This window comes from Zonotrichia albicollis, chromosome 6 (genome assembly GCF_047830755.1).
Source record: "Zonotrichia albicollis isolate bZonAlb1 chromosome 6, bZonAlb1.hap1, whole genome shotgun sequence".
NCBI lineage: Eukaryota > Metazoa > Chordata > Aves > Passeriformes > Passerellidae > Zonotrichia > Zonotrichia albicollis.
Genome location: NC_133824.1, coordinates 22,980,927 through 23,007,190, shown reverse-complemented (window position 1 = coordinate 23,007,190; position 26,264 = coordinate 22,980,927). Strand labels below are relative to the sequence as shown.

At 33.9% G+C, this 26,264-nt stretch overlaps 1 protein-coding gene across 6 annotated transcripts in view; it reads left to right on the top strand.

Annotated features, from left to right (window-relative positions):
• DPH6 (diphthamine biosynthesis 6) overlaps positions 1-26,264 on the top strand; it is a 184,137-nt gene that overhangs the window by 36,335 nt on the left and 121,538 nt on the right. For all 6 annotated transcript variants that reach the window (XM_014268415.3, XM_026793031.2, XM_026793043.2 and 3 more), the window contains 4 exons: positions 3,263-3,336; positions 5,462-5,580; positions 17,960-18,021; positions 24,185-24,279. In XM_014268415.3, coding sequence (XP_014123890.2) covers positions 3,263-3,336; positions 5,462-5,580; positions 17,960-18,021; positions 24,185-24,279 — 350 coding nt within the window. The remainder of the gene's footprint in view (positions 1-3,262; positions 3,337-5,461; positions 5,581-17,959; positions 18,022-24,184; positions 24,280-26,264) is intronic.

The following is a 26,264-nucleotide window of genomic DNA, read 5'->3' as shown; positions in this document are numbered from 1 at the left end:
CATGCTTCAACTGCTGAGCGGAATATACTGTGGGACAAGGCTTTATGTAAGCTTTGTTCCGCTGAGGAGTTTAGAAGGTTATGAGACCAGTTTTTTCCTGTTCTACCTCATGCTCCATCCTTCTTCTTTTCAGTCTTCTTATTCTTGAATTTGTGCCACTCACTCTAGCATTCATTTGTTGGATGGACAAAATAGGGGGATTGAACTCATTCTATTTCACTGAATTTAAGTTTATTAACTAGTTCTCCCATTTCAAAGCATATATTAAGTATACTGGTGTTTCTCCTCATGGAAGCTATTGTCTGGACAGTGATGAAAGTTTATATTTGCTGTTTACCATGAGAAGAAGTGAATGAAAAGAGATGGCAATAAATAAATACCTGTGAGAATTTTTTGAACATGAATGCTAACCACAACTGCAAAATGACATTATAATGCCATTTCAAAAGACAATTAAAACTTACGTATTATCAAAGGAAATAAACCAGAATAAGTGCAGACAATCTCCTATGTTATTATTTAAATCAGATTTAACATAAGTTGTAAGCAAGCAGCCAATAATAGCCTTGTTTTTGCATTACTAACGTCAAGATATATTGCATACACATGTACATACTTGAGATTTCTTGTGTACCTATATATATATATATGCATTCATAATCATTCACATCCAATGTGATACAGATTTGTATAGTAAAAAACAACCTCAAAACAAAACCTATGAGAAATCTTCTTGATGCATTAGTTTCAAGTTTGGGCCGTTGTTTCAATAGTTATTTAGTAAATGTTCTGTAACCTTGTGTGGATTTTAAAATTCCATTATCATAGGATGGTTATGAAATTTCCTGGGACTCGTGACTAGAATTTTTTAAATCCCAAACAAGTAGATTTGTGCAGTATATCTTTTTAGTATAGAAGTACTGTGTTTGGATAAGAACAGAATATTTAAGTCTCTACTTCCATTTACTTTTATTTTTAATTTAAGGGAATTTTCTTAGCAAGTATCTTTGCTGATGCATATATTTTGTCAGAACTTGAACAACAGAATGAATAAAAAAGTATTTGTATGGGTCTCTGAGCTTGTTAAAAATGTATTGGGCAAGTCAGTTGCCATCTTCATGGATGAACAGGAGATTCTGTAAATCTGTCTATGTGGGAAATAAGATTTCACTCCATATTTGAGGATACTTCTTTTTGAAGTTTGTGATATAATTACTCTGTAATACTCTCATCCACCTATTCATTTCCCATTGTTAGAGAAGGAAGAGTTGTACGTAGTGCAAATATCTATAACGAAAATATTGTGATAACTACAGATCTGCCATGCATTATAATAAATATTATGATGATAATGAACATCATCTCATTTGTTTTGATGTGATAAGAGAAATGCATGTGTTATTAAACAGGTTACTCAGAAAAGTTGTGGATGCCCTATCACTGGAAATGTTCAAGTGCAGGTTGTACGGGCCTTTGACTCAACCATTCAACAATTCTGTAATGAAGGAAAGTGGAAAACTGCATATGGATTTATGTGGCCACAGAGATTAATCTACTTGTGAGACAGCAGTTGTATGCCCTTCTGTTTGTTTGTATCAGACACTTCAAAAACATTACTTACTGAATTTAGCAGGTGGCATACTTTGCCTCTGGTAACTTAGAACTGTGATGAATTAATAGCATAAAAAATATAGGTAATATTTTTGGACATATTGGTTGATGTCTGCACATTGTGACAGAGGACGTTCTGAAGGAATTGCTGGGGTTATTATTTTTACATAAAAATAAAAACAAACAGTATTTATCTTGTTTACATCAGTCATGTTTTCCAAGACTGTTATGCAACTTCTAACCATTTTAAAAAGAATGTTAAAGACTGCAACTTACACTTTTGAAATATTTGAAGATTCAAGAAGGCTTCTTGAATCAGTTCATCAAATTTATTTAAACAAAACTCTGCTTGTACAACTGTGTTTAATTTTTAGGCAATATTATTGTAGATGAGTGAGTTGAGTAGCTTGAAGTATCGCTGATTTACCTTTATTCTAAAAAGCGCTTTGAAACATTGCACTTAAAACTCAAAGGGAAGCAGAAATAATATATTACTTCTGGATCTGTGAGAAGCATCAGCTTGAAAACGGTTTGATTTGGCATTAAGCTTCATATTAATGGATCTATCCATTAATGACATGGAGAAGTACATAATTTAAGTAGTGATGTACTTTTTAGATTGTCAGAATTGTTTTGACCAGGCAAAAACTCCTGGTGCAGTCACCAATGCTTCACCATCCAGCTGGTACAGTCAAGGGCACTTCACTGCTCAGCTTGCTTGGCTAAGGCTTAGCAGGGCTTCTGAGATCATAGCATAGGCCAAAAGAGAAAGGCAGGGGCAAGATACATCAACAGGTATATAACTGAAAAATTTATTGTAAAGTCTTGCTGCAAACTTCTTCACAGGATTTGGAACAGATCCAGAAAGTAAATCATGGGGTGTAGTTTTGATCGACCTTGATTAAAAGAGGAAAACAACTTTTACCAAAGTCTAGATGGAGCAAAATTTAGAAAAAGAAAATTTAGCGTGTTGATTGGTACTCAAGCAATTTTAAAATGCAAGATCTCAAAAAATACTAGAACTATGTGCATTTAGAAATGTTACATTGTCAATGGGTTTACAAGAAAAAATAAAGTGCAGTGTGTTGGCTTAGGTAGTGTAAATGAAACAGAGAAAATGTGTCTTGGAAAAGCCTTTTTTTATAGCAGAATTTTTAAAAGATGATGTTGAGTAAGTTTCCCATGAGTTTTCTTTTTCTGGTGTTAAGATAAAAAGAGTAATCCCACACTCTCTTGTGCCGTGTGCATGCAAAATGCTAACAATTCAGTTAATTGTATGATGTATGTTGCTAATAATTATTTGTAGGTGGACTAGCTAACCTGTCACTTATAGGCAAAAGCTGGAAGGAATTTTTGGGATGTCTGGAAAACCTCAGGATAATCTGTTATGTCTGATACTTTTCAGTTACCTTGGTTATTTCTTCTCTAGAATGGTACTTGAGTCAAGTAGACTGCATTAGAGTAATAACCATGTAGTAGGTCAGCTGAGCTGCTCCCTTCTGTGGCAGAACTGCATTTCAACCTATTCTGTTCCGTGTACTGGACACAGAAAAAATAATTATTCTTGGTTGATTCTGCAAGTAGAGATATTGAATCTCTGCCGCTTAAAGCTTTACATACTGTGTCATTGATATCCCATGTCTTTTTTCAGGACAAAGAAGGAGTAGAGGGTGTATCTGTGGGAGCCATTCTTTCTGACTACCAGAGAGTTCGCGTGGAAGATGTGTAAGAAAATACTAATCCTTATCAGAATACACATTCTGGACAGTACTTGTCTGTTTTCTAACTCAAATTCAAAGCAGAGACAGTCGCCTGATTTCTCGTGTTCTATGATACCAAGTTCATTATATTCATTAATATTGGTATATCTTTTCTTCTTTTATTTTTCTTCCTTTTCCCCCCCTGAAACAATGTGTTCATTAGTAAAAATCTAGTAGAAACTATACCAGGGTTTTTGACTGCTCTTCAGATCTATCTTCATCTCTTGAAAATACTCAGAGATTTGGTATGAAAATAGTTGAGTAGGTTCAGTTCTTTGATTTCAATGGGAAGCTCACTCAGTTCCAATGACTACAGTGTTGTGGTTAAGTCCCTCTGTTTTTCACCAGTGTTTTGATATAGAGGAACATCCTGTGACTTGTTATAAGGAATTAGATAGAAAAGAATATTTCTAAGCACATCTTCCGTTAATTCCTTAAATCTGAAATTTGTTATTATTAGTCAAGAGCTTCCATTTGTCATTCCTATTGTGCGCAAAGGTCTATATAAATCATGACTTTTTTAGGAGTCTTAATTTAAAAAGAACATTATGGAATTGTAGTTGTGTTTGTTGTGTAGGCCAATATTTGATCTGAAAAAAGATTTTCACTGTATATATCTGATGAAATGCAAAACTACCTTGTGTTAAAAATTAATTATGGTTGCATTATTTCATTAATGATTTGTTGATGATGAAAGCAAGTATCTGGAATCCTTTATGAGCTGTAAGAACTGTGAAATTAATGCTATGCCAACTCAACTCACATCAGCAAGTTACAGAGCACATTTGTTTTCTTTAAAGTTTACATAGATAAATTACAGTCAGAAATAACTCTTTTTTCTTTTCCTTTATACTTAAACATTTTAATTATTGCCTCACATGTTAGTAGGATAAAAAAAAAGATTGCTTTTGCTGTTTGTTTTACATCTTTACCGCAGCTAAGAGATTGACAGGAAATCACAGTATTTCAAACAGGCATGATTATTTCCGAGCTTGTAAAGTAAAATACTTCACATTATTTCTGTAGATTCAGCCCTTGCAATAAGGTTGTTTCATATGAGCCATCCCAATTAATTCAGCTAATTTTTAGCTGAATTTAGGCACGTAAGTAACTACTTTACATTCAGAGCTGCGGAATAGTTCTATTATACAACTTAGTGCTCTGTTAAAGCCTATCAAAGTAATAAGAAAACCAGTCAGATTATATGAGTGTTAACTATACATTTTTATGTCAACATTAAGCCTACATTTAACTATATAGTCTTCCTAATGGTACTAGTGGGTCTATCTGACATAAGGAGGAATGCCCATATATGTGAGAAAGACCATGTATTGGGAAAAACATGATAATTGACGAATAAATGTAAATCTTAAGGAGTCTGAACTGGTCCCATAGTTAAATGTTTAAGTTTTTTAGAGACCTTACACATTTAATCACCAGCTGATGGTTCTTGACAACTTACAGAAACGTTACCTATCAATAATGCAAATTAGTGATTCTCTAATTTGATAAACAATCAAAGCTGTGTATCAAATGCTGTCCATATAGATATGTATCAAAACAAATTATTAACTTTACAGTAAAAAGTTTTTAATTTATATCACAAGCTGTATACATTTTCCTGAATGATTATTTTCCTTGGGTGTTGATCCAAATCACAGCAACAAATTCAGCATATTGAACTAGTGACATGTGCCACATTTATCACAGAGCAGTAACTTTGTCCTTAGCTGTGTTCACAAAAGTGATGACTTCCTAAGGTGCTAATTGCTTTGTATCCCAAAGCAAAAGGTTTAGGAACACGTTTTGTAATGGCTTTACTTACATTCCTGTGCAGATCTGTTTAGCTCAGTGAGTTGCGTCTTATGTAGATGAATCATACTCAGAGCAAGTTTATTTATTTCTTTTTTAATATATATTAGACTTAATGTTTATAAGGAAATATCTGAATAGTAAAGTGTTGTAGTTGAAATTATAGAGGAAAAATTATTTCCAGATAGGAAAAGAAAGAAATTTTCACTACTTTTACAGTAATAATACTGTGTAAAAGCATAATACTTGACTTTATCCAATTTTTGTTTGTTTTTAAGGTGCAGAAGGCTTAATCTTCAGCCTTTAGCTTACCTCTGGCATTGGAACCAGGAAATACTGCTTAAGGAAATGATATCATCTAACGTTCAAGCCATAATCATAAAGGTGGCAGCTTTTGGTATGTATTCAGATTCTGAGCAGTATTGTCTACTGAAATTTCCCATGGACAAATCCACAACATAACAGAGGAGAACAGAACCTTTGTTGCACATTCTAAGATATGAAATGTCAATATCAAGAAAATTATAAAAAATGGCTCAATACCAGTAGTGATGTCTGAATAATTAATTTAACAGGATGCAATTCATTCTTAAAGGGGACATGGAAAAGCTGGAAAGCAGTTCTTCCTAACATAGTCAATTAATTCCTCTCATATTTTTTTTGTTCTGGTTTTGTTTTAATTTGCAGTAAAGATGCATGTATAATTCAGTAGTTCACAGTGTTGTCATTTATAGATGATACAAGCTTGTGACTAGACAATATTGTAAAGCAACCGTGAAAGTTTTAATAGAAATACATCAAGTTAATATCAAACAAGATATAATTATGAGGACAAAATATTTTCTGCAACAGCAGACTTGGAGTTGGTAAATCATAAGAGCAAACAGAAATAATTCATCATTGCCTCTAATTTTTTTTTAATATTTAAAATGTAGTTGCTTAGAATACCAGAAAATCAACATCTTTTCATTATCAGGTGTATATAAAATGAAGTTCTAAAACTTGAAGCAAATCAATATGAAAGTTAACCTGTCTGTTAATTGCTTAAATGTAAAGGTAAGGTCAAATGAAGTTTTTTAAGAAGGCTTATGGAATGATGTGCTGTAAAAGCCTAAATGACCACGTGAGAAACATGTTAATAGTACAATATATTATTTCAGGCCCCTATGCACTTTTTCTGTTTTGGAGTAGCAAATCAATTTTAAGCATAACATTTGACCAAAGGACCTTTTCTTTTGGAGTTGATTATAAACTTGTGGTTCACTGTAGCAAACAGTGATTTGTATCATACAAGTGGCATCAGTGGTTAAAAATGTATATTTGAAAATAGTGTGGCATAAGCTTTTTTTTGAAGTCCAGTGTCTGGTTTACCCAGGCAAGTTTCCTATCAAATACCTAATCTCTCTTTCAAAGAATGCTTTATAATAAAGTAATTTCTTCTTCTTTGTTAACCAAGATTTGAATTACAATCCCTTTAGACTGGATGGATTAAATTAATTTTTAAAAATTTTATTTATTTTTTCCTTTTTATCTAGTATAGTTTCTAACTTAATTTTACATTGTCACTATGATGGTCTCCCTCTATTGTTCTGTAGGATCTGCTAGGGCTGAGAGGAGGATTAGAATGATTAGAAAAGTATCACATGCTCTCATTCATTTACAGGTAACAAGCAATGTCATTTATTCACATTTTCCTGAATTTTGGAAGGTCAGTTACAAATACAAAGCAATTGAATACCATGTTTTCTACTACAAAACACTTGGGTTTAAATTGGGGAAAAAGAAAGGTTTCTAAAATAATTGTTTTCAGGCCATAAAATGTATATTTATATATTTATGTTATATTTTCATAAAATAGAATGTGTTGTTGCTTATACTGGCATGTAGAAAAAATGAAGTCCACAAAGCATATGTAACATGTTTTTTCACATCAGAATTATTTTTTACAGACAATTTATTATTTAAATAATAGATAAAACTGTTTCCCAAATAGACATCATTGATGACCTGCCATGCCTGCAGCAAGATAAGCTTGTCTTTTGTATTCTAGTCTTAAAAAAACTTAAAATGCACTGGTTAGTGCACAAAGAGTGCTTTGTGGGCTATTCATTGGAAGAGCGAATACCATAAATACTTGTAGATAGCAATTAGATAGAAAATCACTCCGAGTTATTTTTCCTTTTTATTTTTTTGGCTACAGGTAAAAGAAAGATCTTATCAGAGTCAATTTCTCACCTGCCTCAGGCAGACATAATTAGATGTAAGCAAATTTAATGGAGCTTTTGTGCTCTGGGGCCATTCTGTAATGCTTTAATAATTGCATGCCTTATTAAAGTGGATTTAAGGTATGAAGGCTGTTTAACATATCAAGTGGCAAAGAAGATAAGATACGGTTTAACTTTTTGCCTTTTAGATTAATAATCAAAGCTAAACTGCAATGAAAATATTTAAAATAACAGATTTAGGAGTCTGAAGGGTAATGCATTAGGTGATACATTGTACAGTTGTTGATGCAAGAAGCAAATCTGTAACCTGAGCTTGACATTCATCTGCGCTGGCATACTTGTACACCCGCCTCGTCCTGTTTTCCATTAACTCAGTGCCAGTATTGACAAGGTAAAAGCCTGTCGTTTTATGTAGAAAACACATAATTATGCAAGTAAATGAGCATTAGTTTAGTACATTTCCCTAAATCCACCATTACAAATTAATACCATAAACCTTGCCAGTGGCAAGAGTTTTCTGTCTCAGAGTAGTGTAGTTTTCCAGATGGGATGCCAATTGCTCTCACTTATATGCAAAAAAAGTATTGTTAGCAACCTTTTTCACATGCCTTCTGTTGATCTGTAAGTAGATCAGCTTTCTTTCCTTTAGAGTGTATTTCAAAAGCTTTAATGATGAGAGAAAAACATTCCATGATCTAGCAGCAAACCTGAGCACTATATATATGTATAAAAGCTACTTCTGAATATTTATCTTCAGTGCCCCATTTTCTTGCTGCTAAAGATGCCTGTATGATAAATCATACTTTTGTCTTTGAAATATACCCCTCTTCAGTGGAAATCCAGAAATTAAACAATAATAAAAGCTGAAACTTTGAATCAGGGCTGATCAGTCTGCATATGAAGTGGAGCTCTTTTATTTCATGATTATGTTCTTTACCTTGTAGGTCCAGCTGCTATGAGTGCCTGTAGACATTGTACATTCCCAACCATGGGTAGAGTTGAAATCACAGGGTCCATGGAAACCTAAATTTTGAAGTGGTATGGGCCTTAGTTACTTACGCAGGCTATTTCCCAATGGAGTAATGAGTCCTTAGGGAGCTAGTGCCATCTCCTGTCTGTCAGGAAATCCCAAGTTCCATCACTAAAACGCACTGTCTGTAGTAACTATATTTAACATGAAACTCCTTTGGTGTGATAGAAGATATTGATGCTTCCTTCCCGTGGTCTAGAAAATTGGTATACTCCTGCTGTTCATGGAATCCACTAACCTGATAGTTGAGGGATGTGTATGTTTTTGCATATGACTTTTTAATTGAAAAAGAAAGTATATTTCTTCTTTGTATAATGAATCTATTAATCAAACCCAGCCACCTAGGTGTCTATGTTACTGTTTATTTGTATGTCTCTAGTGTATAGAGGTGAAATCCTGACTGACTGAAATTGATGGCCATATTCCCATTAGTTTTCACTGAGGTAAAATTTACATGTAAAGAGCTACATTAAAAAAGACCTAGCACCACACAGTTCCTGGTTAAGCTCTGAAGGGTGTAATTTAGCATACAGATAAACTGATCTAATAGTTTCTTCCAAAAGGTCAATCTTTCCATCCCACTTCTAACTGACTCTTCCAAACCACAAGTCTGTGCTTGCTTCTGCCCCTGTAAAGGCTCCAGTGTTTTTGTGGCTGCATGTAGGTGATCAGCAGGATCTGCTTTTTTGTGGGCACAGGGAACTTGCTCTGTAGAAACCACGGCTGCACAGAGGGTAGAGCTCTCTCCTTCAATAGGAATGTTATTAGTAATATTTCTCCAAGTTGGCTGCAATGGCAGATCATATCCTGAAGTAAAATTGTTGGTTGTGAGTTTTGTCTGAGCACATCATCTGTGTAATGGAGAGGAGCAGTGTTTTTGAAAATATGTTTTCAGTACTGAGCAATTTTAAAGTAATTTTGAGGGAATTGAAGGACCTTGTCATTACAGGGGAAGATACTTGCTTTCTTCAAATATTTTTTTAAAAATTCTCAGACCATTCACAAACATAACAGAAGGAATTGAATAATGTTTTGTTATTAAATCAATATAAGATCCCAGTTGCTTTCTTATATATTTTACAGTAAGGATTGTTTACTTGCTTATTGCTAAGTAAATTAAACATTTACATTATTTTTAGCTAATTTAGCTTATTTATAGGTGATCATTCCATTGCTTTCTTCCTTGTGCAGCTACCAGACAGTAGAGTTGTAGTAGAATCTATGACTGTCTTCACAACATTTGCTCTTGAGAACATTCTGATTTATTAATATAAAAAACACTTAAAATAATAGAACCATTAAGGTTGGGAAAGAACTCTGAGGTCATCAAGTTCCCACTTCAATAGCACTATAACCACCAAATAATATCGCAAAGTGCCAGATCTACTTTTAAACACTTAACTTGTTTTTTGAACACTTATTCTGTTTATCATAATTTGAACTAAAAGATAAAATTACTGATAATATTTTTCGAATCCTGTCAAATTTTAGTGCTTGTCTATTCTGATAGTGATAATGTATTCTAAAACTAGCCTTAAACTTTTATTAGAAAAATTATCCTTGTGCAGTGTTGAAGTATTATCTTGCTTACACATATGATCACTTTTAATTAATTTTAGTTTTAATGTTTTTTCAGATTTTAAATTTGATAAATTACCTATGATGTACTTTGGGAAAGATGTTTTTTTCCCGCCTTTGAAATCTTGTTTCCTAACTAGCATGTGGTGTTGTGATTGAATTTTCAAACAAATCTTCTGAAACTTAGTTGGCCCTTTAGAGTTTAAGTGCATTCGACACTTTTCTCTGGGCTTGTTCCCTAATATATTCGTCCACCATCCCATTTATCTCCATAATTCCTTTTATTTATAATAAAAAGATAAAAAAGATACCACACCTGTTTGTTCACTAGACATTGCATGAAAAGACTTGGAAATACTTATAAAAACAGAGAGCCATTTTATCTCAAGCCATTTCTTTTCCTGGCAGAAAAGTTTCACACAGGAAAAGATCAGCACAGATAAATGGAAATTGTATGCAAGATTAAAAGTCAAAAAAATTAGCTTGGGATTTAAGATGTGATGCAAAAGAAATGAGGAAGAGAAAAGAGAACTTGTACTGGACTTAAAGTAAAGAAAAGTTTGATTCATATTTGAATGCTTAGGAAAATAAGATGAGAAAATAATCTTTGCATTTAGAATGGTACTTGTCTTGATGCTTATATATAAATGACAGATACTTCATTACCACTGTAAGATGAGGTTTCAGAAAGAGATTTTAGTGCATATATTAAATATAAAGAAATGTTTGAAAATAAATTGTGTTACAGAAAAGGAAGAAATGGGATTTTGCAGAAGTCTATTTAGAAAAAAAATAGAACTAAGATTCCCTCTTCGCTGACTCTGAGCCTATACACTGGAAAATGGGAGGAATATTGTTGTCCTAAAAGATAACAGGAATTGGAAGAGTAAGGGACAGTGCCTGAAAACAAAAAAGTAGTTGAAAGCTGGTATTATTGAGTGCTGTTAAGGAGGTGTCACAGACAGACAAAGTAGGAGAGAGATGGCTTAAGAATGGAAATATCACCTTGCAGTTTGGGGAGATCACATAATCTAAAGGAAAATTTAAATGGAAGCAGCAGGCTAAGAGCACATTATTAGACATTTAAGGTGAAACAGGAAAGGAAGTATGGGCTATAGTGAAAAAGACAGAAGAATAGTCAGAACTTGGAGCTGAAAAATAGTGGAAGAGAGCTTAGTAAAAGATGTCAAAAGCAGAAATTATCTTAACAATATGATAATCAAGAGGTACAAGTGGTATATTTTAATACTAGAATATATTCTTGCTGCTCTTTAATGTTTGATACAATTTAAGTTCTAGATGCCCATTTACTTTACAGACTTACGTGCTGAAACAGGACATAAACTCAAACATTTAAAGACATATCTGTGTAGTTAGACCCACAGATGTTTGCTTTTCAGGTCACTATGAGTTGAAGTTTTGCAGGACTTCTTGTTCTAGTCTGATCCTTTATTTCTGCTCTGGCCTTTTACCCTTTTGCAGCAGATCTGTTGATCTTTGCTGTCAGAAAAGTCTGTTGATCCACTTGGGGATTGTGACTTTTTAAAAAGTTTATAACTTGTCTGCATGGGGATGGATTTAATGAAAACGACACAAATTTTTCCACTTGCAGCACACCTCTTTCTCTTCCACAGAATGAAATTTCAATTATTTTCTAAAAAGCTTGCTAGAATTAGAACTGTTCAAAGCGTGAAATACCAGAATTCTCTAATAGGGAAAAAATAGCACATATTTTTTTATTAAGACACATTTGTAATCATGTGATGCTAGATCAGTTGAACAATTTGAATTAAATAGATTAATAAGCAAACAATGCTCTTAAGATATTCTACACAAAAAAATTGTATCAGGAAAGGCATACATATGTGCTTGTATAACTGAAACTGTAATGACTTTGTATGTAAGTTTTTTAGGCCCAGTAAAAGTCCTGAGAAGAATTTGACTCAGTCACTACTTTAAATGAGATGAATCATTTGCTGCATTTGATTAAAAGTTTAATGCTACTTTTCAGTAAGTATACAATTCTTCCACAATCTTTTTCAAACTACCAACATTTTGGAGAAGACCATTCTGAAATTCTACAAGGGCAAATGCAGGGTCCTGTACCTGGAGAGGAATAATTAGATGCACCAGCACAGGCTGAGGGCTGGCCTGCTGGAAAGCAGCTCTGTGGAGAAGGACCTGGGGGTCCTGGTGGACAACTAACTGTCCATGAGCCAGCAGTGTGTCCTTGTGGGCAAGAAGGCCAATGGTGTCCTGGGGTGCTGTCCTTCTGCTCAACCCTGGTGAGACCTGACGTGGAGCGCTGTGTCCAGTTCTGGGCTCCTCAGGACAAGAGAGATGTGGAGCTCCGGGAGCAGCTCCAGTGGAGGGTGACAAAAATGATTAAGGGTGTGGAATATCTCTCTTATGACAAAAGGCTGAGGGAGCTGGGCCTGCTCAGCCTCAAGAGATGACTGAGATGACTAACTCATCTGAGTATATATGTCTGGAGTGGGGAAAGAAAGAGAATGGATCCAGGCTCTTCTCCATGGTACTGAGCAATGGGACAGGAGACAGCATGCCTAAACTGAGTCACAGAAAGTTCCACCTGAACATGAGGAAGAACTTGTTTACTGTGTGAGTGACCAAGCACTGAAACAGATCGTCCAGAGAGGCTGTGAAGTCTCTCTCACTGGAGATATTCAGGAGCTATCTGGACATAAACCTGTGCCACATGCTCAAGGATGAAACCTGCGTGAGCATGGAGGTTGGAGCAGATGACCCACTGTGGTCACTTCCAACCTGGCCCATTCTGTGATGCTGTGGTTTTGTAAAATAATCTGATTGGAAATATTGCCTTGTTATCTGATGGAATGGTATAAAATTTCTTCAGAGATTTTTTGAAGATTCTGTTCTTGAAATGACAGGGCTAAAGTGCTTTGAATCCTAGATTTAACTAGAACGCAAATATCTTTGATGTTTAAAAGAAACTGCAAGAGATAATAGATAATATTACTTCATTTAAAAGATTTAGATCCTTTTACCTCTCAGAATTCTAAAATTTTATTTAGACATCAGACTAACCTAGTTTAGAACATAGTTGAAGAATGTTCAAGAAGGAAGATAAACTGAGATACTAATTAACCTGTGCTGGAAACATATGCTAGAACCACTTTGGGATTAATGTCTTTTAACTTTATCACTTAGTATCACTTAGTTTGAAAAGAGTTACTATATCTACAGCATGTCTACAGGTTCCATCCCCCTACAATTCCCACACTGGATAAATTATCACATACCAGAAAAAAAGAAGAAAGAAAAAAAAAAGAAGAAGAAAAAGAGCAAGGGAAAAAGAGGAGTAGATGCGTAATCAAGTCACATCAATTTTTCTCTTTCATAAAATAAATTAGAAGTGTATTCATCTCAAATCTTTTAGAGATGCAGTAATACCAGTTATTTCTGCACTTTTCATTACTTTTATACAAAAGTTAAGCAGTTTTTACAGTTTTTTTTTAAAGGAAATCCAAGGAATCCATCCAGTTCACCGTTGTTAACACAGCCTTTCATGTGTGAAAGTTTTGAGGAAGTTAAGAATGAACCTGTCAAATTATGCCACCAGACAAAAAGTTCACTTCCTAGCTCTTCATAGAAATGAAAGCTAAATATGACAACAGGAATAATTTACCTCAAGGCAACTTAAGGTATAGATTTACAGTTCAAGAGGATCTGTGTGGCATGTGCATTTCTAGTTGGTGAAGGTTATAACACATTCCTGCACTCCTACCTTGTAAGCCCATGTTAGCAGCTAATGCTGTTGTGTACAGGCTTTTCCTGTGTTACTAGAAACATTCTCCTGTATTCTGTACTGTGTAAAGAATAGTGCCTGACCCTCCTTTTGAAAATCACTGATTTTGTATTGTTAACTTAGGGAAAAAAAAGACACAGTTGAAATGGAATTTAAATAGAATTTACCTTCAAAAATAGTCTTATTTTCTCTGTTTCTCTGTTCTCTGTATAATCTCTGCAGATTATACAGCCCTATAATACAGCGCTATCATCAGCAGTTAAGTCTTAGTCCCTTACATTCATAGTGACAGCAGTTACTACTCTTCTCAATATTACTTCCCGAGAAGTCAGGGGAAAAAAAGGAACTTCATATTCCTGTAACTTTAAAATAAGTGGGTTTTTTTATCCAAAGATAGGTGTTTTTTTTATCCAAAAGCCTATCCTAATCCTATGAATCTGATATTTCAAGAAGAATGTGATAATATCAATTTTGGAGATTTGTTGTTACCTTATTTTATGGAAGAATTCACTGAGTAACAAGTTTAAGTTTTTGAATTGTAGGGTTGATTAGTGAGGAAAGGCTGAAGTTTTTTCCCCCTTATATTATCAACAGATAATGATTAACTCATACTTTATTGATGTGTGTATGGTAATGATTCTTTTACAATGTGTTCATATATTATGGGTTAGAATTTGGTTCAGTGTAGCTTTCAGAAGACCTTTATATGCCAACATTTCTTGAAACCAGTAATTATGATTTATTTTTATTTATTTGAAATTTTACTAAGAAGTAAAAATAGAATTTTTATTTTAAAACACTTTTTTAATAATCCAAATGATTTTAAAATTCTGAACATATATAAGACATGTTCTTGTTAGTCAGATAAGGCTTTAGAATGTGGATTTTTTTAGCTGAATGTAATGCCATGAAAATGTAACTTGGATTTCTAATGGTCTTGATAAATGGAAGTAATATCAGGTAGCTGCCCCTCAGGTGAGGGCCTCATGCTACACTAATACATATGTACAAAGTGAACTATTTAAAATATGGTTCTTTTGTAACGGTTGTAAAATGTCTTTTAGTGCTGTTCTTTTTTTTCACCACAGAACAAAGACATGAATTTCCGTCCCAATCTCTTGACATTGCTGCAGTTCTCTACACTTATCTTGTGGCTGTGCATAAGAGCATTCTGCAACCACGGCTCCTGTCAGTGGATTTATCAGAAATTACAGATGGAGTAGCAATTACTTTGAAGTGATTATACCATTTGTGCTATCACTTACTGATTTTACAGTTAAACCAGACTACAAAACTGGAATTGAAAGCATAATTATTTTTACTGAACACTGTCAAAAACAGCATTATCAAATTTTTTTAGATATTTCTGTTTTCATATACTAGTCTATCTCAAAGAAATAAAGCCCCACTTGCTCTCTTGGCAGCACATAGTAAGTTGATGGATGTAGTTCAGTTGAGGAGTTAAAAATGCATTGAAAATAATGGGCCATAACATTCTAAGGTTAACATTTATTCATAGATGATGCAATTAAATAAAACAGGCATTAACTTCAAGGTCAGTCAGGGAAGTAATAAAAGTGAATATTTTAATTGAATTCTAATTGCCCCCCATTGATACATGTACGTTAAATAAAATAGATGTCAGTCCTGCAAATTATAGTTTCCTTCCTAATTAATTTTTTAATTCTACATAGAGTCATCCAGACCCTGGACATTGTTGTTGGTTTATCCATCCATTCGGCTTCCTTTACATCTAGTTCCATTGAGGATAAATTTGGAGGATGTGGTACTAAGAATTTACAATACATTGTTCTTCTCGTTAGTCTAAGCCATTTTAAGAATTCGAATCAATAAAGAAAAGTGTACCAAATAGAAGTATGGGTTTTAAAAGAGCTATTTTGTAAGTATAGTTCCAAATACTTTATTATACTAGTTGTAGCAACAGACATACAGCTTCATCTATGCATGCATAGCAGTAGGGATTGGAGGTATGGATTACTGGTTCTGCAAACTGAAAGTTACATTGCTTCCTGATGCCTTTACCAACAGTCTCTATTCACTCACAATATAAACCTACTGGAAGCTAAAAGAAGTACTATGTTTCAAAATAAATGCAAGCTGTCCTAAAATAGAATTCTGCTGAGATACAGGAAGGGTACATTGCACTTCACAGAGTTTCATGTAGATGTGGGATATCACTAAAGAGTTTACCCATAGTGTATACATAGGCAATTTATTTGTGTTTCAAAAACTGTTTGTATCATAGTTTCTTTTAAATTATTGCTTTGCATTCATAACTGGACTAAAGTTGTGTCCATATTACCAAAGAGAACCTTGTGAAAGAAATAAGATGTCAGGGTGTCTGGTTCTGAAAACTTCTTCCCTTCTCATATGTTTGTAATGTGTCCCTTAGTTTAAATTTAGAGGAAATCAATCTGTTTTTTTATCAAGGAGAGAGAGATTGCTTATCTTAGCAAAGTAATTATACTAAAAGAATGTTAATATAAATGTGTGAAATGATACTGTAATGCAGTACTCCTTCATTTATGTCAAGAGAAATTGCTTGTTTGGCCTAATACCTATCCCATTATAATCAAGAACAAAATGCTAACCTGATGTAAGTTGGAAGAGATCTCCAGAAACATTTGAACTATTGAAATTGAATTTATATCTTTCAAAACTATTTCCGCAAGAATAAATTATCATCACATATCTAGCGCATACATTTTTAGTCTGTTAAAAAAAAAGCAATAAACCAATACAAAAAAGGAATAGATGGCAGAAAAAAGCTCGTCTTTTAAAACTTTAATTATTAAGCAGTTTTAAAAGCATTCCCCTACACTGTAAGAGAATTTTTAATGTGCTTTAATGAAATATTTAAAAACTTTCCTAGTGTTTTGAAATTTCCTTCACTCTAAGTTGTTTTAGTTTCACAGGAATTTAAATATACCAAGACCACGACTGTAAAAATTAAGAGACATATTAGCTACTTTAACTCAGCAATGACTTTATATAATAGTGTACTGTACATTTATATAACAGCTTTCATCATCAACAATCTAAAGTGCTTTGCAAGGTACATATTTTAGAAATTGCTTCTGAATGGAGTAATTTTGGTGGCAGCTCTGTAATGGTACCTATTACTGTATGAAGCAGTAGAGTAGGAAAAAATAGACCAGTATTGTATCAGTGCAAAAAGGAGCCCAAACCACAATAACTAAGAATAGTGAAAAATGGGATAACTGAAAATTTCACAATATTCCTTCCATTTCAGGAGTTATAATTTTGGGTTTTTCTCATTTGCTTCATATGATAAGACCTTTTGACCGCTTTGTGTCCAATCCAACTAGCATATTTACTTGGTTGAAAATACCAGCTTTTGAAACAGTTGCGCCTGGATTATTTTGTCCCACTGCTCATTTTTGCCAGTTACTTGGTTTATCCTGAGAAGTGATCATTAAATGCCATGAGCTGGCCAAAATTAAAAAGTCAAGAAGTTGAAACAGGAATACAGAAAAGCAAGTTAGAGCAGCTATCAAGTATTGCTTTTTTACAAAGAAAAATAAATCAAAATGTAGACATGGTATTTTGTGATGAATCTAAAGGTACAACATTCAATATGTTCTGTAGGTCTGAGTTTTCTTTATATCTTCATCCTTTTTAATCTTACATTTTATATTTGCATAAAACACACAAAGAATGGGATTTGGCAAAAGAACTTTTCATTATGAGCCTGTATCCCTTCCAGTTGCAGGAAGCATAAAAATAATTAATTGTGCTTTAATTCCATAGATATCTACAAAGGTAACTTCTGACTTAAAGAGGTAGTATTGTTGTAGTATTTTTATTACCATGGACCTGTGTGTTTACTTCACTGGCTAGTGACATTTCTAAGAAAGGGATCCAGTAGCTTTTCCACTTGACATGTAGGGAAATGGTAACTAGCTTTTTTTTTCCATAAACCTGGAAAATATTTGCCCGAAGTTTAGGGAAAATTCTGACTCAGTGTATTTTGTTTAGGATAGTTATTATTTTAGATAATGTAGTGTTTCTAAGGGAGACATAATATATTTTAAAAAGAAACAAATAATCATTTCTTGATGTCATGAGAGTACTTCATAAGAAATATTTTTAGATTTTTTTGGGTTTTTTGCAGGTTTAGATCCCGATAAGCATCTAGGAAAAACTCTATGTGAAATGGAGCCTGTTCTTCTGGAGGTGAGTATAACTTAAATTATATTCATATAGTTAAACTTGCAGTTAAAAAGAAACACAGCAGAAATTCAGTAAAATTAACTTAATGAAAACTACTTAATTTGATAAATTAGGTGTTAACCCTGTTACAAAGCTTTGCTTTGTACACAGAATATAATCCTTTGCTAAGCACTTTTTATGTCAAAAAACATTTCTTGACACAGTTCACAAATGGTGTCACCATCTTTAAAACAAACTAAAGGCGTGAAACCTCAGGATTGCAGGAACACTAACTGGTATATCAGTTTGATACAGCTAAATAATTGTACGTCAGAGACTTTCACAGCAAGAAGCAGTAGTGGCAAAATCATAGGTGATACAAAACTTCCCTGAAGATTCATATTTGCACGTTTCCTACCATTTATACAATCAGACTGCATACAGTGGAGCCTTTAAAAATGGAATAAGAGGTGTAGTCTTGAGGATGTATTTGATTCTGTGCAAAGGACTGTGTGTCCTCATATCAGGATAATGCTTGGTGGCAGAGCTATTAGGTTTGTTTAAAAAAAAAATCATTGAACTAGGGAAAAAAGAAAAAATACCAGATTTTGTACTTGAGGTTTCTTCAAGTTTGATGTAGGAGCATCAGACATCAAGCTAAGTAAATTTTAAGAATAACAGTTCTGAAATTATGTTTTCATGTATTATCTGTGACAATCCAAGTTTACCACAATTCCTTGAGCCTGTTAGATACCTACAATGATTGCATGTCTCTTAAAAGTGTCTTGACGTAGCTGTCAGTGTAGGCTGTCTAAATGTCCACAAAGGGATGTCCTAAGAATATTTTTCATTGTTAATCTGGGTAGTTACTGGTCAGCTTGGCTTCACAAGTAGTTTGTTTTGGGACACTTAAGGGTACAGCCCACTTGCAGAAAAGAAAGAAAAAGTGACCAGAACTTTGAAAATCTCTTTTGCTACTGAAAGACAGAGGAGTTACATAGCAATTATATCTTAGGTTTAACTCCATTTTTTTTAGTTATTTACATGGAGAGAAGAATAGGTAATTGCTACTTGGGAAAGCTGGAAAGGAATCATTGAGGTCCATAACATTTAAATAACCTTACCTGAAGAGATGATGTTGGTCTGTTCTTGAGATTTGTTGCTCGAGACCTGGAGAATGTGCCCAGAAATCTTTCCCTCCTCCTCCCTGGCCCTCTGCTGTGTAAACCAGTTGGTATACAATCCCATTCATTATCTATTTCTGGAAGTCTTCTTTTCACTTACTTCTTAAAATCATCTCAACATTCTGCATTCACAGAAAGCTTCCGTAATCAAAATTCAGGTTGCATCCTCAGTGAGGTTGCAGCTGCTCACCTCAGTTAAATCAGTCTTGATTTCTTTAAAACAGTAGCAGCAAGTATTGCAATTTTAATTGTGGCAATAAGAAATATTCTTCTGCATTTGATTTCACCATCATTCATTTTTAAAAGAAAATAGTAAACTATTAAATCCAAAAGTACCTGATATTTTTTTTTAATTGCATGGATTCATCATCGTGTTTGATATCTTAATTAAAGTGATTCTTACTTACTCGGTTTCACTGAAATTCTTACTGTCATGGTTTAACACTTCTCAAAACTCATATTTGATGATTTTATCTTTTATTGATACAACAATAAACAAAGCAATGACTGCCTAAAATGTACAAATAGGACATTCTGACACTGCTTGTCAGGCCATTGTAGGGAAGACTGCACAACTGATTATTTGTTCATTTGGTTGTTGCTTGTGCATATGCATGCTATGAAAGTCAAAGCCATTACAAATAATTTTTTTTAATAGATACTTAGTTGGCTTTAAGGCCTTATAAAACCGAATAATTTACAATAAACTGAAGAAAAATACTTATGATGTGAAAATTAGTGAGTCTGACAAACTAGTGAAGTTTTCAGCATCAGAAGTTCTGGCAGACAGAATGTGAAAACAGGGAATTCACAGTTTCCAGTAAGGAAGAGATAAAATTTAATATTCTGACCATACCATATAAAACACCATAATGATTTAATGTTTAACACTGCACATATCCAAAACTGCCATGGCTTCATATACCCATGATCTTTGATTTGTACTCTATTATCTAACCACTGATTTCAAATTTTACAGTAAATTCGTTTTTCTTGTTGGGATTTTTTGCTAATATAGGTTTTTCCTGTTCTTTGGGATTGTTTTTTGAGTTCTGTGTTGACATCGGATGTTACTTTACCATAGTTGTTTATTCAGCTAGGTGCAGGGTATTTCATTACAGCATTTTTCCTAGTGTGGTATGCAAGTTTGTGAGAATTTTAGCAGTTATGTTTGGAACTAATAATGTTCTCAGTGTTCTTCAGTTCTTTTGAAAATCACTTAACATCTGACTAGTTTCAGTGCTCAGAAAAATGCCAATGTCTTTGATAAAGGGCCACAAAATGCCATATATATTGAGTAATTTGGGACTTGTAGAGCGTATCTTTTACTCTTAGCATGTACTCACAACGTTCAACTTCTCTGGTACTACAGATCTGGAAATAGAACTCACTTCTTACTTTTTTTTTTAAACTAAATGTTTACATTAAGGAAGAGTCAATGGGATCAAAATTAACTTGTATTATGTAGAATGGTAGAATTTTTTTTTTTTGGATATATAAGAAATGGTAGAATTTTTCTTTTGGATGTATAAGAAATAAGCATGAACTAGTCAATCTCCTTTTAGCAAAAAATCTCTGGTTGAGGCATTGTAAGAGTGTTGGTTAGAAAAAATCCCCAACAAAAAAATCCACAACCCAGCCCTGATTTCCTCCACTCAATTATTTGACTTTGAAAAAATATTGTCGCCTACATTTTCAGTCTTCTGATTGAATTTATTTTATGTATACAGTAGAAATTTTAACACTTATTGTCATAAAGGTAAGGTGGTTTTTCTGCAGTAGCAGCAGAAAAATGGAGGACTAGTGAGTGGGAAAAGCTTTTTGCAATTTTTTTCACATTACTTTCAGAATGTTGAACTTAGGAGTGCAATGATGATCTGGCCCCATAGTTTTAGCAAGCGTGAATATTACTGGCTCGGGACATCAGTATTGCAGAAAGGAAAGTTTTTGAATTATTGCTTTTTTCCAATTGATAGGTCTTTGATTAGTTTTTGAGGGGTGATTGCTAGATAATTGCTAAATTATTGAATTACTTTCATCTCCCAGTGTTTCCTCTGTAACAGGAGTCTCAGCTTTTTACACTAAAGGATTTTCTGTCAGCTTATGTCTCAGGTTGCCATCCCAGTGGCCTTGGAATTTGTTAATTGAACATTAAGGTTATATTTGTCTGTAATTCTGGCTCTGCCAATAGGCAATAGGAAAATGTTTATTTATATGCTTGCCTCAAAAGTTGATGAGAACATCTTGATGTATAGAGCATTTCTGTAAATATAAGAGTTTATTAAGTCTTACAAATTCTGTGTGGGAACAAAGTCTTCACTTGAAAAAGGCAGTACTTGAATTCAAATATTTATCTTTGATTATGAAAATTAAAGAAGGAAGCTTTAATCCTTGTGTTTCATTTCCAAGGTAGGAAGAGACTGTTCTTCAGGTAATGTTTGGACTGGTCGTTTATATGTATTTCATTTGTATGTATATCCTATATCTCATGTGTACTTAAGATAAACTTTGTGTAGCCTGGAAGATGGTTTCATCGTAGATTTCTTTTGGAGGTTGAAGTGTACTTGCATTACCTGCAATTAGTTATGTTTGACTTGTGAATTTGCGGTTTTCTGGCTCATCTGTACTAGAAGGCAGATTTAGCAATCATAAAACTTAGAGTCCATGCTGTTCTATTATTATTATTAATGTAGCATCCAATTTGCAAACCCAAATAATCAGTCTTCAAATAATGTTAATATTCTAAATTATTAACAGGCAAAATTCTCATGCCATTGATGACATTTAAAAAATATTACTGACTTTGGTAAATGAACGTTAAGGATCTGTTCTATGAGCTGCTAAATATCTTTTGGTCCCGTTGACATTTGTGAGAACGGAAAACCCTTTAGCACCTTGTATAATTGGTGTCAAGAATGATGTTGAAGCCAGTGACATTGAAAATGAGAATTTCTCACAACAAAGATAGGAAATAGTCTTACATCTTCTGAGTATTCTTTGTTAATTGCCAATAATTATTCTAGACACTGTTTACAAGCAGAGCTACCAATTTTGAAAGTGATTTGTAAACAGTCACTCCATGTATTCACTGTGTAAAGGTTACAGTTAGAAAGATCTTTTCGGGTTTTCTCTCTTTCAATTTTTTAATCATTTTCTTTAGGGTTTTTTGGTTTTTTTTTTCAAATAGAGTAAGAATAAAAGATTTTGACTAACTGTTTTGTACGTTGTCCATTCTTGTTGCATCAACATTAATTATTCCTGATGTATTTGTCCTATATAAACCTTGTTGCCATTGTTGACAGATGGAGTTCTCTTTTATGTCAGGAGTGTAATTTTTTAATGAGCACTTGATTAAAGGTTCTCTTTTGCTCCTTTTCTTTGACAGAAAATGTGAAAGGGAAAATTAAAAATAACTCTCATAACAAGCCACTGAAAAAATGTTTTAAACAAGCTCCAAAAGAGATTTTGATTTTATAGCACCACACAACTAAATATTCACATAGAACATTACCAAGGTATTGTTTTCTCAGAGCACTTTCCTTTTCTGCAAAATAATGGCTGAAGATGATTCGAGCCTTTGGTTTAAGTAACTGAAGTTATAAACACTCTTAGAAGTTTTTAAGTAAAAAGCTTTGAAAGAGAACTGTGAAGTAACGTGAACTACATTCAGCTTCAACAATAAAAATACAGTATCATTTGAATATACATAGTAGACTTGCTACACAAATATTCTCTAGTAATCATATAAAAATGTAATCTAGATGTATAAATATCCCAGTCTCATGTTTGCCTCAAAAGAAACAGCAGATTTGGAGTTATCTTCTAGCCTCCAGACAGACTTTTTTTAGCCCTCTGATGTTTTGGAGAACTGTGTTTCTACTTTGACTGCAGGAGCATCATAGATGGGCTTCTGTTCCTCTAAGGAAAGGCATAAAGGGGTTAAGTAAATATTCCCAAAAGTAACATTGGTGTTTGCAGTGGAGTTAAGGACTGCAGTTCAAGTTCTTATGAGTCACTTAAAACAGAATGTTTGTGCTTGTTTAGTGTTAAAAAACCTGGACAGGGCTTGGCTTGAATCAGTGCAATGACACATTTTGAGGTGATATAATCTGCTGCTGGGGACATGAATTTCTGCTGCAGACAGAGAGGGTGTCCCCATGCTCAGATCTGGTGCTTGATTAGTATCTATCAATACAGTACATTGAAACAGTAGTACAGTGAACTACTGAGCAGTTATGCACTCCTTACTCCAGCAAAAGAACTTAGGTTCATGCTCCACAGCTGCTCATTTGTAAAGCAGGAATTAATTAAGATAGTCATGTCTCGTATTTTGAATGCTTCAGTTTATCTAGTTATGTATTTAAGTGAGATATGCAGAGCTTCAGGAATATTCATAAATATATGTTGATTTAGAAAGTATATTAAGTACAATTTATCAAAGAAAGAATATGTTTCTCTTTAGATCTTGCTTTAGCTTTTTGCTTTTGACTTAGAAAATTCTCATTTGTTTTGTTAGGGTTTTTTTGAAAGAATATTTACCTAAACGTAGAACACAAATCTGAATCTATTTTCAAAAAATGTGTTCATTGTATACTTCTGTGTGAAGTGCTACTTCTTGTGTTGACTCACAGCAAAAGTTTTTCCTGCAAGTGAAATAGATATGCTAAACAAAGACAAGTATCAGAGCCTGAACAAGATTTTGTGGCCACTGAGAAAGAAGAACTAGGAATCAATTTGTTAATCTAAATATTACAGTGCCAGTTCTAGTTAAAATGTAACAGTTTGGTAATTTTAATAACTGTAATAGGCGTGCAAAGAAATCAAGACCTGACTGTATGATGATTGGTTTTTTTCAGCCTTGTAGTGCATAGTCTTTTAGAAAGTGCCTGTCACAGTGTACCCCAGCTAGCAATCAGTATGTACTGGTCTTGACATTTTCAGCAAAATACATTTAATAAACTTTAGTCTAACACCTACATGTTTCAATTTCTCTTTTTTGATAGCTCTCTGAGAAATACGGAGTCCATGTTTGTGGAGAAGGAGGAGAATATGAAACATTCACTCTGGACTGCCCTCTGTTTAAGAAGAAAATAGTTGTGTAAGGAGCCGTTTCTTCTATTTCCTTATATTAAAGCACTAGGACCATCTTAAAATTTAGTTTGAGACAATTGGAGGTAGTATGAGGAAACTCATGGCATCTGCAGAGGTAAAACATGTTCTTTAAGTTCACAGACACTCATGTTGTTTAACACTGGCAAAGTCCTCTGGAAATCAATACCTGACATGATGAGGCGTTCATAGAGGGCTATAAACTTTTTAGACATTTGCACTTTCGTTTACTTGCTGATTATGGCCTGCAGTAAAACTGGTACCTATACACTGACACTTTTATCCTTTCATGAAGTGTGAATTGCCTGTAATATTTATCTTTCATTACAGCTAAATTTGATAAAGTGCCACTTCAGTTGCCTGTGGGTTCCATTAACTGTGTATGTGTGTGTGTGTAAGTTTAGTAGCTTCAAATGATAACAATAAACACTTTTCTTCAATTACTAGAGGATATTTTAAATACAAACCTTATATGAATCCATCTCAATTACACTGAATAGTTTATTCCTTTGACATTAATTGCTAAAATCTATGTAGTGAGCTGTAGAAAATGCTTGTGTCTTGTTTCTTATAAGTCTTTTAAGTAGCTAGGCCTGGTTGCTTCAAGTTAAAATATTTTGATTGCTGTTCTTTTTCTGAAGCAAGTAAACTTGTAGTAATCATGTATTGGTGATGGATTCTCAGTCATCTTAGTGCAGGTCCAGATTATGGAGCATATAGACATGAGTAATACTTTAATAGTGCATATCCATTTGTTTCACTTTTCTGTAGGACTGGGATCTGTCTATGTAAGGAATAGAGAGCCAAGAACTGTTAGCTCCATTTCATTGCATGGCATTTGGGGGAAGGAGATAATAGACAAAGTGGTTAAAGCATTGGCAGCTAATCTGGCAAATGTCTACTTAAATACTGGTTGATTGTGCCTTTGGTTTGGGATCAACCAAAGAGCAGTTTAAGCAGGAATATATTATAATATATTCTAAATGTTTATTTGGTTGTCAGTGATATAAAGACAGTTCAAGTGACTAGGAAAAGCTGAAGCAGAGGTGGCACGGCTGAGTTGTTTTTATTTCTCTTAGTGATAGTCCAAATAATAAAAGTTAAAAATAAAAGCACAAAAAATACCTATCAAATATTTAAATTAGTGAGTATTTAATAATAAATATATAGCACAGTAGACTTTTAAATGCTTCTTCAATAAGTTTTATTGTATGAATTTCACAAGAAAAATATTTTATCACTTCTTCTTTAAGTAAGTTATGAATTTTTTTCTACTTTGTATTCTTGCTTTTCATATACACTGAATCTAAACAGACTTTGTAATCATGTTGACTCTGCTAGTAGAGCTTCCAAATGTTTAGATGTACATGGTTCAGGTCTACATCTCCCCTGCTTTCAGCTAGGCCAGGTTTAGATTTTTGCAATAGCTGGGAGGCAGTCTGGCCAAGGATCCTAATGTTATTTGATAGGACTTCAGTCATGCCAGGGTTGGGGGAAAGAGACTCAGGAACTCTCCCTCTCTCTCTGAGAGAGGAGTGTTCCTCCCAGTTGAAAAAAAACGTGGCAGAGGGGGAACCATCTGTATCGTTCATTGCAGCAGGGTTCTCAGTGATCATTTTTGAATGTGAACCACTCACAATTGTGTTCTTTTATTATTAATATTGTGCTGTTCCTGTTCGTTTTTTTATCTCACTGCTTCTACCAGTAACTTGTTCTTATCTGAACCCATGATTGTGGCCTTTTGTGCCTCCAATTCTCAACTCCATGCCACCACATGGAGAGGGGAGAGCCAGGGCAGGGGACAGTAAAAGAGAGAAGTGAGTGGTTTTGGAGAGTCTTAGTGGGGGCACTGAATTTGGGAGTACCATTCCTAAAGCAGGACTAAATCCTGATGCAATTTTTAAAGCTTAAATGTTGTTGTAAGCATTGGAACTTAGAAGTTCAAACCTGTAGGTTTTGAACTAAATTCCTGTT